Source organism: Amborella trichopoda, chromosome 12 (genome assembly GCF_054954075.1).
Source record: "Amborella trichopoda isolate Santa Cruz 75 chromosome 12, AtrichopodaSantaCruz75HAP2 v2.0, whole genome shotgun sequence".
NCBI lineage: Eukaryota > Viridiplantae > Streptophyta > Magnoliopsida > Amborellales > Amborellaceae > Amborella > Amborella trichopoda.
The window spans coordinates 1,077,880-1,093,537 of record NC_142347.1 but is presented as its reverse complement, the minus strand read 5'-3'; the positions used below and the strand labels follow the sequence as shown (position 1 = coordinate 1,093,537).

General features: G+C 32.4%; 1 protein-coding gene across 2 annotated transcripts; it reads left to right on the top strand.

Annotated features, from left to right (window-relative positions):
• Positions 1–2,419: 2,419 nt before the first annotated feature.
• On the top strand, positions 2,420–14,389 carry LOC18427475 (WAT1-related protein At2g39510). Of its 2 annotated transcripts, none has more exons than XM_088854620.1 (7): positions 2,420–2,675; positions 11,069–11,131; positions 11,214–11,330; positions 11,659–11,914; positions 12,193–12,351; positions 13,408–13,559; positions 13,976–14,389. In XM_088854620.1, exons 1-7 carry the CDS (start codon positions 2,548–2,550, stop codon positions 14,130–14,132), a joined length of 1,032 nt encoding a protein of 343 aa, XP_088710746.1. In that variant the 5' UTR covers positions 2,420–2,547; the 3' UTR covers positions 14,133–14,389. The 2 variants fall into 2 exon arrangements, with proteins under 2 accessions (XP_088710746.1, XP_088710745.1); XM_088854619.1 differs by lacking the exon at positions 2,420–2,675 and adding an exon at positions 9,147–9,529.
• Positions 14,390–15,658: the final 1,269 nt, after the last annotated feature.

Genomic DNA, 15,658 nt, shown 5'->3' with positions numbered 1-15,658 from the left:
CAAATAAACAAAACTTAAGATTTGGTGGAGCTACCAAAAGGTAGAAAGATCATTGGTTGTAAATGGGTGTTCAAGATAAATTAGGGGTTTGATAGCAAGCTTGAAAGATATAGGGCAAGATTTGTGGTAAAAGGTTTTTCACAAAATGAAGGGATTGACTTTGATAAAAAATCTACACCGGTTGTCAAGTTGGTATCAATTTGCTTGGTGTTTGGTTTAGTTGCTATGCATAATTTAGAACTTGAGCAAATGGATGTGAATACGGCTTTTTTGCATAGAAAACTTGAAGAGAAAGTGTACATGCAACTACCGGACGACTTTTAAGACATATATTATTCGTTTTTGTTTCCTTGTCAAATAAGATGGAGCATAACAGTAAATAAATAAAATACAAACTCACAAGAAACCAAATAATCGATGAGCCGATGATGGAAGAGAAAATTTGATGATGGTTTTATCCGAGGGTTGAATAGCAGGAACCTTGCTGGTATTTTATGGAGATGAGCCGATGTTGGAAGAGAAAACTCGATGAAAGGTTTTATCCAAGAATCGAAGAGCAATAATACGAATGATAAACTTTTGAGGGGAAGAGATCAAGGTTTTACCCGAACAATTGGCACTCTCCATAACCATGAAATCTTGGTTATAGAGAGATAGGAGGAAGCCGTTATTCAAGGTGTGGATTTCTTCCTGGAATCTCTAAGAAGGCAGCCCTCTTTTCCTGGGAGGTCGGTAGTTATTTTCTACCCGTTAGATCAAGACATCTTCTCTCTTTAACAAATTTTTTTAGTTATAAATCTTAAAATGTATTATTAAGATAAAAAAAAAAAAACATGACAGCCTCATAGCCACCCACAAGTACAACGAAACAAAACAAAGATTCGACTCGAAATGGGTAGGCCAAGGTAAGCCCTAATAATGCGAGAGCTATCTCATGCTTTATACACGGGGGAGATTGTTGCCCTTTCTCCAAACTCCAACTTGGGGTGAGCATTCGAAAATAGAGAAAGTAGGATACTTAGAGAGAGATATGAAACTTCTACTCGAAACCGTTGGGCCCTAGTAATGCGAGAGCTACCAGCAATGTAGGAAAAATACGGCAGTTAAAATTCTAATATTTCGATTAAATCGGAATCGGCCACTGGTCAGTTCTAGTTTGTTTTGGTGAATCGACTTGGTATTTAAAAAAAAATATACATATATATATATATATATATATATATATATATATATATATATATATATATATATATATATATATATATATATATATATGTAATACTAAAAAACAAGGGATTTTATTTGTAATGTATTTTTTAATATTTTTCATCGTTTTAGAAAATATTGGAAATTGTTTTGACCATTAATATTGATTTTTATATTTTTTTATATTTTTTAGAAATTTTCAAAATGGGCATAAATCTATTCTTTAAAATCAATTTTTTTTATTAATTTTCAACTTCATTTGGATGTACTTTGTTTAATCATGTTCCAAATATATTTTTCATATTCTATTATATTTTTTGCATATTTTTATTTTTAACACTTTTTTTTACTGCCTGTGACTTGTCGGGTTACTAGTTTACCGATTAGCAGCAGTTATCCAACCCTATGTCCAGTTAACTAGTTTGGTTCGATTTTTCCTTCTATGCTAATTCCAAGAAGGTGAAAGAGGGATATTTAGAGAGAGATTTTAGAAAGGGAAAGTTTATATAAGGTTGCAACTTTAAAATATAGAATTAAAGATGCACCTCAAAAATCCATCGAAAAAGATGGTTTAAATGTTGAGAAACCCTCTAATTGATCATCTTGATATCGAGATGTATGAATATGAAAAAAAAAGAAAATTGAGTCCTAGAAATAGTGCAACTTGCAACACATTATCTAGACCGTCTATTTTGAGATTTTCATATGTTTATAGATCTACTTGATTTTAACATTTTTGGAATTTAAAATTTTATAATTAGATATTCAAATTTTATAGTTAAATAATCCTAATAATTTTTTATACTAAAATTATATGTTATGGTAAAATTTGAATGTGCCCCTTAATTGAATTGTTTAGGGTTGCAACCTAATAGAAACCGCATCCTATAGAAAGACAATTTAAAGACAGAGAAAAAGGGATATTTAAAGAGAGTTTAGAAAGATAAAAAAAACGAAATTTCTACACAAAATGGGTAGGCACGTGCAAGAGTTTTTTTTTTTTTTTTTTTTTTTGTAGAGATGAAGGCGGAATACAGACCCTACCTTATTTTAAAAATAGGTAAGCGATTTTTTAATATGTCAGAATGGAAACCTAAACGGATAGCGGTTTTTTGGGTACATGGAGAGTTTGTTGCGGGCCTATAAAATGGGAACGAGAACGAGATAGTAGGAAAGGCATCTTCTCTTTCTCTAAAACTCCAGCTGATCATTCAAAGAGAGTGAAATTTAGAGAGAGAGAGAGTGTGTGTGTGTGTTTTTAGAGAGAGAGAGAGAGATGTGGGAGTGGGAGGATATGGCCCTGCTCTTTCTCAACTGGTTTTTTACTCGTCTGCTGGGGCTATGTCTATACTCATCAAAGCTGCATTCGATCATGGCATGCATCGCTACGTGTTCGTAATTTACAGACAGGCTGCGGCCAATCTCGCCATGCCTCACTTGCTTTCTTCCTGGACAGTTACCAACTCCATGTATTCCTCTCCTCTCCATCTCCTACTTTTCCTGTCTTTACTGCTCCTCAAGATGCTCTCTCTCTCTCAACAGTTGTCCTCGACATGCACTCTGATGCTTAAAAAGCTCTCTCATTGTAAAAAACGCATAGATGGCATACAAGTTTAAAAAAACTGATTTGTGACCCGGATGGACCATTTTAAATAGGAAAAAGTTCATATAAGGTTGCAACCTTACCTCTATTGGAAAAGATATTTTTAATATTGAAAAACCTTTTGATTGCTCATCTCGACATCGAAATATATGACTATGAAAAATAAAAAGATTTAAGTCTTAGAAATAGTGCATTTTATAACATATTATTTAGACAATTCATTTTCAAGATTTCAATTTTCAAGATTTTCATGTGTTTTATAGATCTACTTGATTTTAACCATTTTTTAAATTTAAAATTTTATAATTACATATAAAAATAAATTTTAAGATAATCTTGACAATATTTCACATCAAACTTATATACCATGATAAAATTTGAAGGTGCACCTTACCTCTACACCTACAGATGCGTACGTATGCCAACTGTAGCCTTTTAAAAGTCATGTCGTATGAGTAGATTAGCGATCCGGATAAAAGAATCAGCCGGTTTTGGCTTCAAAAAATCTTTAAAATAATATTTTTTGAGTAAAAAGATAGGGTGGTTTTGGCATCAAAAAATCATTAAATATCTCTAAAAATAGTATTTTTTAAGTAAAATTTTTGGGGTTGTTATATTATGTAGTTTAGTCATTTTACAAAAGGGAAAATTTTATATAGTGCCTAGGCTCTAAACAATCAAATTAGATCCTACTCAAAAATTTCACTAGAATAGGTTGTTTTGATGCCCAAATATCATCAAATTGATCATCTCGACATCAAGATGCATGCGCATGAGAAAAAATGGATTTCGAGTTTTGGAAATAATGCATCTTATAACTAATTTTTCAACCGTCAATTTTCAATATTTTCAAGTTTTCATAGATCTGCTTGATCTACACTATTTTTTTAAGCTTTCAATTTTATACCTAATATCAAAATATAATTTAATGCTATCGCAAAACTTTTCAATATTGAAATCATATTTCTCAACACCATTTGAAGGTGGGCTCTAATTTGATTGTTTACAGCCTCGGCTCTATAGAAACCGCTCCTTTTGCAAAATAGTGTTTTTTAGTTTCGAAAAAAGTTTGAGGTTTTTATATTATGGACTTCTGTTATTCTACAAAAATACGTGAATATTGAGACATTATTTTCCTATTCGGATGTCTGTATAATAATTAATTATAATAAATATTGTGATATTACATTAAACATGATTAAAAAATAGTAAAAAAAACTCTTCTATATTCTAAAATTAAAAAAAATAATAAATAATAATTTTATAAAGTAAAATTAGTATCACATCAAATATTTATTAATTCTCTCTACTTATTCAAAATTATCACAACCTAATCAACTATAATGGTATATACTAAAATTAGAATTATTACTATATATTTTATAATAATTTCACCATACAAATAAGTGTCTTATAATATCTCTAATTTTAAAAAATATTATGTACAACTATAACAAAAAAATAATACATTATATAATTTAAATATAAATAAATTAATAAAATAAAATACAGTTTGCTTATGGCTTAAAATATGAATTTATGTAATTTAAATATAAATAAATTATTAAATAAATGTAGTTTGCTTATGGCTAAAAATATGAATTTATAATCATGTGTTAATGAAAATAAAAAGCACATAGGTAATTTATGCTTACATGAGTTACTATTATTTACCTCAAAAAAAATTTTATTTTTATTTTTTTTGACAAACTTATTATATTTCACTATTTACCTCAAATTTTATTCCCCGCCCTATTTAATATCCCGTATATTTACCTCAAAATTTATTCTACCAACCCCGTTTAATTTCTCTTAGACCCCATATTTAATTCCCCATATTTAATCACCCTTTGACCCCCATTTAATCACTCGTAAACTTCACATTTAACCCATCATTTAATACCTTTATTTAATCACCCATGCCCCATTTAATGACGGAAAAGGTTTATATAAGGTTGCAATCTTATATGTAGAACTACATAAATTACATATGCACCTCAAAAATCTATCAGAAAAGGTAGTTTTAATGTTGAAAAACCCTTTTATCGAAATGTATGACCATGAAAAATAAAAAGATTTTAAGTCTAAAAAATAATGCATTTTACAACATACTATCTACATTGTCCATTTTCAAGATTTTCATATGTTTATAGATCTACTTCATTTTAATCATTTTTGAAATTTTAAATTTTATAATTAGATATATAAATAGATTTTGAGATAATCCTAAGAACATTTTACATCAAAATTATATACCATGATAAAATTTTAAGGTGCACCTTACCGCAACAGCTACGGGATGCATTTGTATGTTGACTTAATCATTACCCCATCAATAAGTATCATCTTTTTAGTATTAAAAACTAAGGCTGTTGCCCCTCAATTTACAATATTTCAAAAAATAAAAAAAATTCATAAGAGCCTGTTTGGGTATATGGATTTTAAAGCATGGATTCCTAATATCTTGGATTTTGCCAAAATCCAGTGTTTTGATTGCTACAATCATTGGCTAACATAGGGAGCATTTGGTAGATATGCAAATTTTAGAGAAAAAAAATACCTAAATCTTTTAAAGAGATAAACTATTTGAAATTTTTTGGAGAGAGAAACTATCTCAAATTTTAACTTTTAGATAGAGAAAGTAAGTTAAAATATTAGAGTTGAACTATTGAAAAATTTTAGAGATAAACTATCTAAAATTTTAACTTTTAGAGAGAGAAAATATGTTAAAATTCTAGAGAGAGAAAGTATGTTAAAATTTTAGAGAGATGAACTATTTCAAAATTTTTAGAGAAATTAACTATCTCAAAATTTTAGAGAGAGAAAATATCTTAAATTTTAACTTTTAGAAAGAGAAACTATGTTAATATTTTGGAGAGAGAAAGTACCAAAACTTTTAGAAAGATAAACTATCACAAAATTTTAGAGAGAAAATATCTCAAATTTTAAGTTTTAGAGAGAAACTATGGGAGAAACAATTTCAAAACTTTTAGAGAGAGAAATAATCTCATATTTTTAGAGAGAGAAACTATATCAACTCTTAAGTTTTAGATAGATAAAGTATTCTTAACATTGTAGAGAGAGAGTATTTTTAAACTTGTAGAGAGAAATTATTATAAATTCTAGAAAGAGAAACTACCAAAAAAATTCGAGAGAGAAATATCTCATTTTTTAGAGAGAGAAACTATATCAAATTTGGAATTTAAGAGAGAAAAATTTTATTAAAATTTTAAACATACAAATTATATCAAATTTTAGAGAGAGAAACTACCTAAAAATATTTAGAGATAGAAACTATCTCAAAATTTTTGGAGAGAGAAACTATTGTAAAATTTATGTTTTAGAGAGAAAGTATTTTAAAATTTTAGAAAGATAAACTATATCAATTTTTAGATAGAGACAGCACATGAAATTTTTAGAAAGAAACTATCTCAAAAAAAATTAAAGAGAAACTATTTCAAAATTTAAGTTTTAGAGAGAGAAAGTATATCAAATTTTAGAGAGACACTATCAAATTTTAAAGAGATAAACTATTTCAAGATTTTAAAGAGGTGAACTATCTCAAGTTTTAAGTTTTAGAGAAAGAGTATCTTAAAATTTTATAAAGAGAAACTATATTTAATTTTAGAGGAGAGTAAGCCACGTAAAAATTTTAGAGAGGGAAATTATCTCAAAATATTTTGATAAACAGTTTCAAATTTAAAAATTTTGGATAGAAAGTATATTAAATTTTAGAGAGAGAAACCATATCAAAAATTTTAGATAGAAAGTATATTAAATTTTAGAGAGAGAAACCATACAAATTTTAGTGAGAGAAGTTATCTCAAAAAAAAATTAGATACATTATCCCAAATTTTGAGTTTTAGATAGAGAAAACATATAAAAAATTTAGATTGAGAAATTGTATCAAGTATTGTTCCCAAACAATGGACATGGAAGTGATTGCAAGGAATCCATTGATTTTGTATAGTTTATCCAAGCAAGAGATTTGGGGAATCCATGATAAAAATCATTGATATTGAAAATCTATAGGTTTTTTTAGGATTTCAAGTATCTTATATTCCTAATTTCCTCCTATCCAAACGAGCCCTAATTGTTTCTGATTAAAATTTGGTTGGTACATAATTGATTTTGGACTGATAGATTAAAATTTGGTTGGTTCATAATTGATTTTGGACTGACCGGCTGATTGAGATCTGACCGGTTCTTTATATATGATAGGAACCGGATCGCCATCGTTAATTCTCGATTTAAATTACCAAAATTTCAAATTTTGGCATACAATGAAAACATTTTTATTTATTATAAAAATATCACAACTACTCTTATCCCTTTGATGTCAAATTGCATGACTTGTACTAATCATATAAAAAGTTTGTAAAAAAATATCGAACTCATTTACAGATGAAATTAATAAATAAAACTACTCAATTTATTTGTTGCATTTAAACCGTCAAAAACTAAGTTCATTAATGGCGGGCGCCACGCGCCACCCAGATCGCAGCTGATGTGTCACGTGGTTTGAAAATTGATAATGTAGTGACACAAAACGAAGTCCGAGGAAGGAATCAAAGAATAAAGACAATAAAGAGAGACTGAGGGGGGTTGCAATGTAGGGCTGGCGTCGGGCCCGGGCCGGGCTATTCGAATCCTTTTTTGAAAAATACTTTCGACTACCGAAATCTCTATGATAGCTTTAAAATCAATTTCTAACACTGAAAATAAAATTCAAATTTAAAAAATGGTATAGATCTTTTATATATATAAACACTTATTTTTAAGTTTAGAGTTGGCATACGGACACATCCGTTGCTATAGACATAAGGTGCACGTTCAAATTTTATCATGGTATATAATTTTGATGTAAAATGTCTTTAGGATTATCTCAAAATCTATTTTTATATCTAATTATAAAATTTTAAATTTCAAAAATAGTTAAAATGAAGTAGATCTATATAAATATGAAAATCTTGAAAATAGACGGTGTAGACAATATGTTGTAAAATACATTATTTTTTAGACTTAAAATATTTTTATTTTTCATGGCCATACATCTCGATGTCGAAATGATCAATCAAAGGGTTTTTCAACATTAAAACTATTTTTTCAATAGATTTTTAAGGTGCATCCGTAGCTGTAAAGGTAAGATTGCAGCCTTATATAAACGTTTTCCTCCTATTTTTAAAGCCAAATAGTATTATAATATATTTTTAAAAAAAGACAAATACGAAACTTCTTTTCGAAACGGTCAGGCCGTAGTAATGCAAGAGCTATCTGATGCTTTGTACATAAGAGTTTGTTGCGGAGGAAAAATCAAGCAATTTAAATTTTAATCACTCGGTTAAATCAGTACTGACCACTGGTCAGTTAGTTTTAGTTTCGACCAGTTTTGGTAAACCGATTTGGTATTTTAAAACAATATTATATAAATATTAAATAAGGGATTTTATTTGTAATATATTTTATTTTTAATCATTTTGATAAAGATTGAAAATTGTTTTGACCATTAATATTTATTTTTACGTTTTTTCTATCTTTTTAAAAAAATTACAAAAATACCTTTGAACATAAATATATTCTTTAAAATCAATTTTTTTTATTAATTTTCAATTTCATTTGGATGTGTTTAATCATGTTTTAAATATATTTTTCATATTCTATTAGACTTTTTTAACACTTTTTTTACCACTTGAGACTTGTCTGGTTAGTGGTTTACTGATTAGAAGCAGTTATCCAGCCCCATGTCCGATTAACTGATGCGGTTCGATTTTTCTTAAGATGTTAATTCCAAGACAGTGAAACACGGATATTTAGAGAGAGGTTTTAGAAAGGAAAAAGTTTTTATAAGGTTGCAACTTTAAAATATATCCATTGAAAAATATTGTTTTAAGGTTAAAAAACCCTCTAATTGATCATCTCGATATCGAGTTATATGAATATATAAAAAAAAAATTTGAGTTTTAAAAATGGTGCATCTTACAACACATTATCTAGACCATCTATTTTCGAGATTGTCATATGTTTATATATCTACTTGATTTTAACATTCTTGGAGTTTTAGATATTCAAATTTTATAATTAAATAATCCTAATAATTTTTTATACTAAAATTAGATAAAATTGGATATGCGCTTTAATTGAATTGTTTATGGTTACAACCTTATAGAAATCACCCCCAATACCAAGAGAATTCAAAGAGAGAGAAAAAGGGCCATTTAGAGAGAGAGTTTAAAAAGAGAAAAAAAAAACGAAATTTCTACACAAAATGGGTAGGCCCATGCAAGAGCTTTTTTTTATTTTGGTAATTAAGTGGGGAATACAGACCTTACCTCATTTTAGAAATAACCAGAGGTTTTTTAATGCGTCTGTGGAAATGGAAATCTAACCCATAGCGGGTTTTGGGTACATGGAGAGAATGTTGCGAGCCTATAAAATGAGAACCAGATAGTACCAAAACTCGATCTGAGCATTCAAAGAGAGTGAAAGAGGTGTATTTAGAGAGAGAGAGAGAGAGTGTGTATGTTTTAGGAGAGAGAAAGAGATGGGAGTGGGAGGATATGGGCCTGTTCTTTCTCAACTGGTTTTTAACTCGTCTGCTGGGGTTATGTATATACTCATCAAAGCTGCATTGGAGCATGGCATGAATCGCTATGTGTTCGTAACTTACAGACAGGCTGCGGCCACTCTCGCCATTGTCCCACTTGCTTTCTTCCTGGACAGGTATCAACTCCATGTATTCCTCTCCTCTCCATCTCCATCTCCCACTTTTCCTGTCTTTACTGCTCCTCAAGATGCTCTCTCTCTAAACGGTTGTCCTCAACATGCACTCTCTCATGCTTAAAAATCTCTCTCATTGTAAAAAAACACATGCAGGTTTAAAAAAACTGATGAGTGACCCGGATGGGCCATTTTAAAAATTATGTCATATCGGTAGATCGGCGATCCAGATAAAAGAATCAGCCAGTTTTAATTAAAAAATCGATCGGTTTTGGCATCAAAAATTCATTAAAAATCTCTAAAAATAGTATTTTTTGAGTAAAAAGTTAAGAAATGTACTTTAGTTATTTTACAAAAGGACTTGTAACACCACAATGTAGGTGATTCGAGGATAGAAATCTCAAACCGGTCGTGAACCGTCACAAAACATGGCTCAGACAATCGAGAAAAACTAAAAAAACAAAAAGAAATTAAAACCGGTCTGATGGCTAAAATTGACCCATTTTTTATCTTTTTTTATTTTATTTCGGTACATAAATTGCTAAAAAAAACTCCCTCTCTCCCTCTAGAACAGGTTCATGTTCCTGTGTAAACCTACTTTTGGGTTCTCGCATGCACGAGAAAAAATGGACTTCACCCTAGGACTAAACCTATTTTTGGGTTCTCGCATGCATGAAAAAAAATGGTCTTCAACCTAGGACTTAAAATGTAGTTCAAGTGCGGATACATAGAAAGTTACAGTTTAATGTTGGTAATCGTTTTGCCTAGATTTTTTTTTGGAGAGAGAAATTATGGTTTTTGTAGAGAGAGAGTTGCAGAGATACTTAGAGAGATATTTTTAGTGCAGAGAGGTTGTGATGATTACTTTCAATTATATTTCTGGACTGCTCTGACGGTGACGACCACATAAATTCTGGATCTCAAATTATATTTTTTGGTCCAAATCCAAGTACGGTGACTTCAGGTTCAATCAGGTCAAGGTCTAGGTTTGGGTCCCATAATATATTTTTGTGTCCAGGTCCATGTCCGACCAGACAAGTTGCCATGTTGTTGAACACTCTCTCTCTCAAACTCTTCCTCTTTATACTAGCTTGCCTTACGCTTCTTTATGGAAAATATAAGCATGAAGTCTTATAATGTAGAACTACGGATGCACCTCAAAAATCTATCAAAAAAGTAGTTTTAATGTTGAAAAACCTTTTGATTGATCATCTCGACATCGAGATGTATGACTATGAACAATAAAAAGATTTTAAGTCTCAAAAATAGTGCATTTTACAACATATTATCTACACCATCCATTTTCAAGTTTTTTCATATATTTATAGATCTACTTAATTTTAATCATTTTTTAAATTTAAAATTTTATATTTAGATATAAAAATAGATTTTGAGATAGAACTAAGAACATTTTATATCAAAATTATGTACCATGATAAACTTTGAAGGTGCACCTTACCTCTACACCTACATATGCATCCATATGCCAATTGCATCGTTTCTTTATTTGTTTCTTTTGTTATTTTGAGTGGGATTTTACAGGAAAAGAATGCCTCCCCTGGACTTCAAATCTTTGTTTCACATCTTCGTGCTAGCTCTTTTAGGGTAAGGACCCTATTTCCGCTCTATATCATCATACTTGTGCAAGGAACACTTTGTTATATAGTTGTATTTGGTGAACTTGCAGGATCACACTAGAACAGATTCTGTATTTCTCAGGCATTGATTACACCACTTCAACTTATGCTGCCACCACAACGAATCTCATCCCTGCAATCGCCTTTGTCATGGCTTGTGTCCTGAGGTTAACTTCACATCTCATGCCTTATTTTGTTTCTTTTTCTCTTTGCCATTGCTCAAGAAACAAAAACCGGGCACCGATTCCAACACTCTATATTCCTGTGTAGGCTTGCCAAATCCGAGTGAGTTAGCCTAAATGGTGAAAATAAAAATAAAAAATAAAAAATAAAATTAGAAAGGTAATGCAGGGACACAGGAACAAGTCTGACTATTCCCTAGCTCAGAACCATATGGAACTAGAATTCGTCCTACCGGACTAAGGGGATTCCAGGTAGGTTCCCTGATTTTCAACTACTGACTCAAAAGCTTCTATTTCTACTTTGCTTTTTCAGATTGGAGCGTGCAAATATCAAGAGCCCTAGGGGTCAAGCAAAGGTCATTGGCACCATTATATGCGTAGGAGGTGCCATGATCATGACATTCATCAAGGGTCCTACTGTTGAATTCTTTCACTATCTCAAGACGTCAAAATCTCTTTCTGATATTTTGGGAGCAAAATCACTCATTGATACCAAAAAAAACTTAACCTTGGGCATAATTTTGCTCATAATAAGTGTTACTTCTTATTCTGCATGGATAAGTTACCAGGTACCGACCACTCTTTTAAGTGTTTCTTTGTGTGTGGCTTTAAGTGTTTTAAAAACAAGGATTTGGGAATGTCGGAGCCTAGGGACTCAGGCAAGTCTCAAGTAGGCTTGGCAAAGCCGTACTATTTTTCCAGTTTCGATTAACTCATAGGAGTCTCAGTCGGACTCACCAAGTTTTTAAACACTACGACCACTCTCTTATTCAAAGCTTTTACTACTGCAAATCTTCCTCCCTATTTTCTCTTCTCTCACGTTCTCTCTTTGTATAATTTTTTACAGGCCTGGGTTTTCAAGGATTGCCCTGCTCAGCTCTCCTTGACTGCACTCATGTTGCTCGTGAGTACGGTTCAGTGCAGTGTGGTTGCTGTTGGCTTTGAAAGATCTGCGGCAGCCTGGAGACTGGCCTGGAATTTCAGACTTCTCACATATATCTACAGTGCAAGGATCTTTTCCTCGGCTTAATCACATATGAATTCGTTTAGTTTTCTTCCTTTTTTGCCTTCATTTAGTCACCCAAACCCGATCCATTTTGCAGCCCTAGTTCTTCCGATGCTTCATGGTGCTAGCTTTTTGGGTTAAATTCCACATTTCCTGATTGTGACTTTCCATTACTTTAAAATGCAACTGTACTTCGGTAATTTCTAAGTTTTATTTGTCTTTTTTACTTCATTTCCATGTTTAGTCATCTTCTTTTTAGACTTCATTTAGTCAATATGTATGGACCCGACCGGACTCGACCAACTTGCTTGTGTTTTTGGCCACGTCTAACAAATTTGATACTGCTTGTGTTATGAATGCTTTTATACTAAAACTACCATTAAAGTGGGGATCTAATTGCGACTTTCCATTTACTTTTAAAACTATTAAAAGATGCATTGGTCATTTTCAACTTTTAATTGCCTTTATTTATATATATATATATATATATATATATATATATATATATATATGAAAAGTTCATAATCACCCTTAGTTATCACATGTTAAATTGGATAGTTAGGAGTGTGCACTGACCATCTCTAAAGTTTGAGAGTATTTATGAGGAAATGATATTGCCTACTTGTCCAATTTTGCATACAATGTTTCAGGGGCGATTGTGACATTTTTGTACTAAAAGTAAATGATTGCCTCGACATAAAGTTTGATCGATTTTTTTTTTTTTTTTTTTTTATATGAAAACTTTGATAGAAATGTTCTTAGAATTTAAACACGATCAGTGGCACATCCCATGCCGCCCAATTTCATTTGACAGCTGAAGGTGAATTCTTCTTATACCAAAGATAACAGTCATATGGTATCCAATCCTATATTTAACATACTCCTTCATTACAAGGACTTCTTTTACTTCTTCTTTGGAGTTATAATCATATGAATTTCTTACTTATACTCCTCCATTGTGCATAAATCTTTGGAGAAGAACCCCTTGACATTTCAAGAATGCAGGGTGCTTTGGAGAAGAACCCCTTCTATGTAATTGACATTTAATGAATGCAGGGTGTTTTCTGCTCGGCGATAGCATTCTTTATTCAAAGCTGGTGTATCAAGAAGAGAGGCCCCATCTTTGCAGCTGCTTTCTTCCCTTTAAGCTCGGTCATAACTGCTATTTTGGAGCCTATCTTTCTCCATGTTGATCTCCATGTCGGGAGGTAAGCATTTCACAAAGCAATTTATCGAGTGTTCATTGTTTTTCTCAATAGCAATTTTCCAATTCCTCTCATACATTCACTTTGTGAGTCTTTACGAGTCCTTTTGGAGGGTGAGTTTCATGTGTGTCACGGCAGAAATAAATTTATGTGTTCAAAGGCATCTTTCCATTTGATATTAAATGATAGTGGGGAAGGAATGGTTTGAAAAATACTGCATGCCCCAAGCCTGTGATCTTGTTCTCGATCCACTCCAAGCTGTCCCGCTAAGATCGAACTGCTACATGCCTTTAAACGCGTATAAATTATGTGTGTTGCGACATATAAAAAGTTTCCCCCTTTTGAAACCATTTGAAGGAGCTTTGTAACTGCATTTTCAGCTTAGAGGTTGAGTAAGTCTAGATTTTTGTGTTGTGCAGTGCTGTAGGAATGATTGTGATAATTGTTGGGCTTTATGCTGTTCTGTGGGGAAAAGCCAAAGATAGGAAAGGCAGCATCAATATATTGCCCCAAGATGAGTTGAGTTCTTTTTCAGTAGGGAAGGAGGGAGGGGAGAGAGAATCTTACTTTGTGTAGTTTGAAGGAGGTTCAAACCATATCAAAATGAACTTGATGATAGACTGGGTGCCAGAAAAACCTTTTGTCCCAAGAAACAATCATACTACATAATAACAAAACCCAATAAGGAGACAAGTAAGTACACATCATGGGACAAAAGGACTATTTCTCTCAGGCCCTCTCAATTGAATCGTTGTTGTAATCAAGTAATCTCACTAATGTAGCATAAAGGCTGAAAGGCCACTGTGAAAAAAAAAAATTTCCATTTTTCAAAATGCTGAAACGCAAATGAGATTTTTTCTTCTTTTTTTTTTTTTTTTTTTTTTTCGGGAGCAAAAACATGTATTATCAAGTAAGTCAGCACCATATTTAACCCTGCAAAAAAAGATTGAAAATGGCCTGTGCTCCAGGAAGGACCCTGTGTAAAACAAATTATCGTATTCATTAGGAAATTCACACGATTGAGTTGCTTTCCTTTATGGCATTTTCATTGGAAATGTGATTTTACATGAGACTCTTGAAAGCATCAAATTTTAGATACATCTAATCTAAACTGTGATACATCCATATTCCTCGGTAAACATTTCTCTAAAATGTTAAAGCAGATTGATTTGACACTAAAACCTCCAATGAATATCATTCTGTAAGATCAAATTAAAATGAAAACGATTTGGAGCATAAAAAATACTCCAAATCAACTCCCCCACCAGGGAGTTAATCTGACCATCAATTCCAATAACCGTGTCTAGATATTTCAAAGCTCACAAATGTTTCTTTTCAGGGGTGGCAATGGGCCCGTAGCCCAGCCCATCCCTGTCAGTCCAGCCCTAAAAGCCTAAGGCATAGACCGCAAAATGTAGCTTGAGGGCCAAGTCAGGGCCTAGCTATCACAGCCCAATGGTAGGGCGGGGCAAGGCCAAGGCCAACCTGACCAGCTTCTTTCTTTCTTTTCCTTGTATTTTTTGTTGATTTTATTTGGGCTGGCCCCAGCCATCATTGGGCCATAGGCCAGCTCTTTGGCCCCGTTAGGGCCAGGTCCATCCTAGACCAATCCTTTGGGGACTAGGGCCGGGCTGAGGCCAAGGGTGACACGGCCCAACCCTGTCCCGTTGCCGGCCCTGATCGTGTTGTCTCTAAGAAAATCATTGGTTGCTATGCAAGCAAACCCGCACGCCACAAGCCGGCACACCGGTCCAACTTAATTGGATAATAGATATTCCAAGGGATCACTAAAATCTAAACCGCCGAATTAAGTTGGATAGTTTACCATTATAAAAAGGCCAAAAACATTTTCCCCCAATCTTTGGGCAGACAGCTACAGTGGTCACCAAGGGCGTACAACCATTAGATTTCCACAACCTAGGACACAGCAGGGCAGCCATTGGATTGCCTACAGGTATATAGGGTTATTTCCACCTGGTTTGGTTTGGGGGTTATTGGGTAGCCCCATTGACCCCAAACCCATACAAATGGAAAAAGGGAAAATCAAAACCTTCCCCCAAATCTCTCTCTCTCTCTCTCTTAAAATGGAAAATCAAAACCTT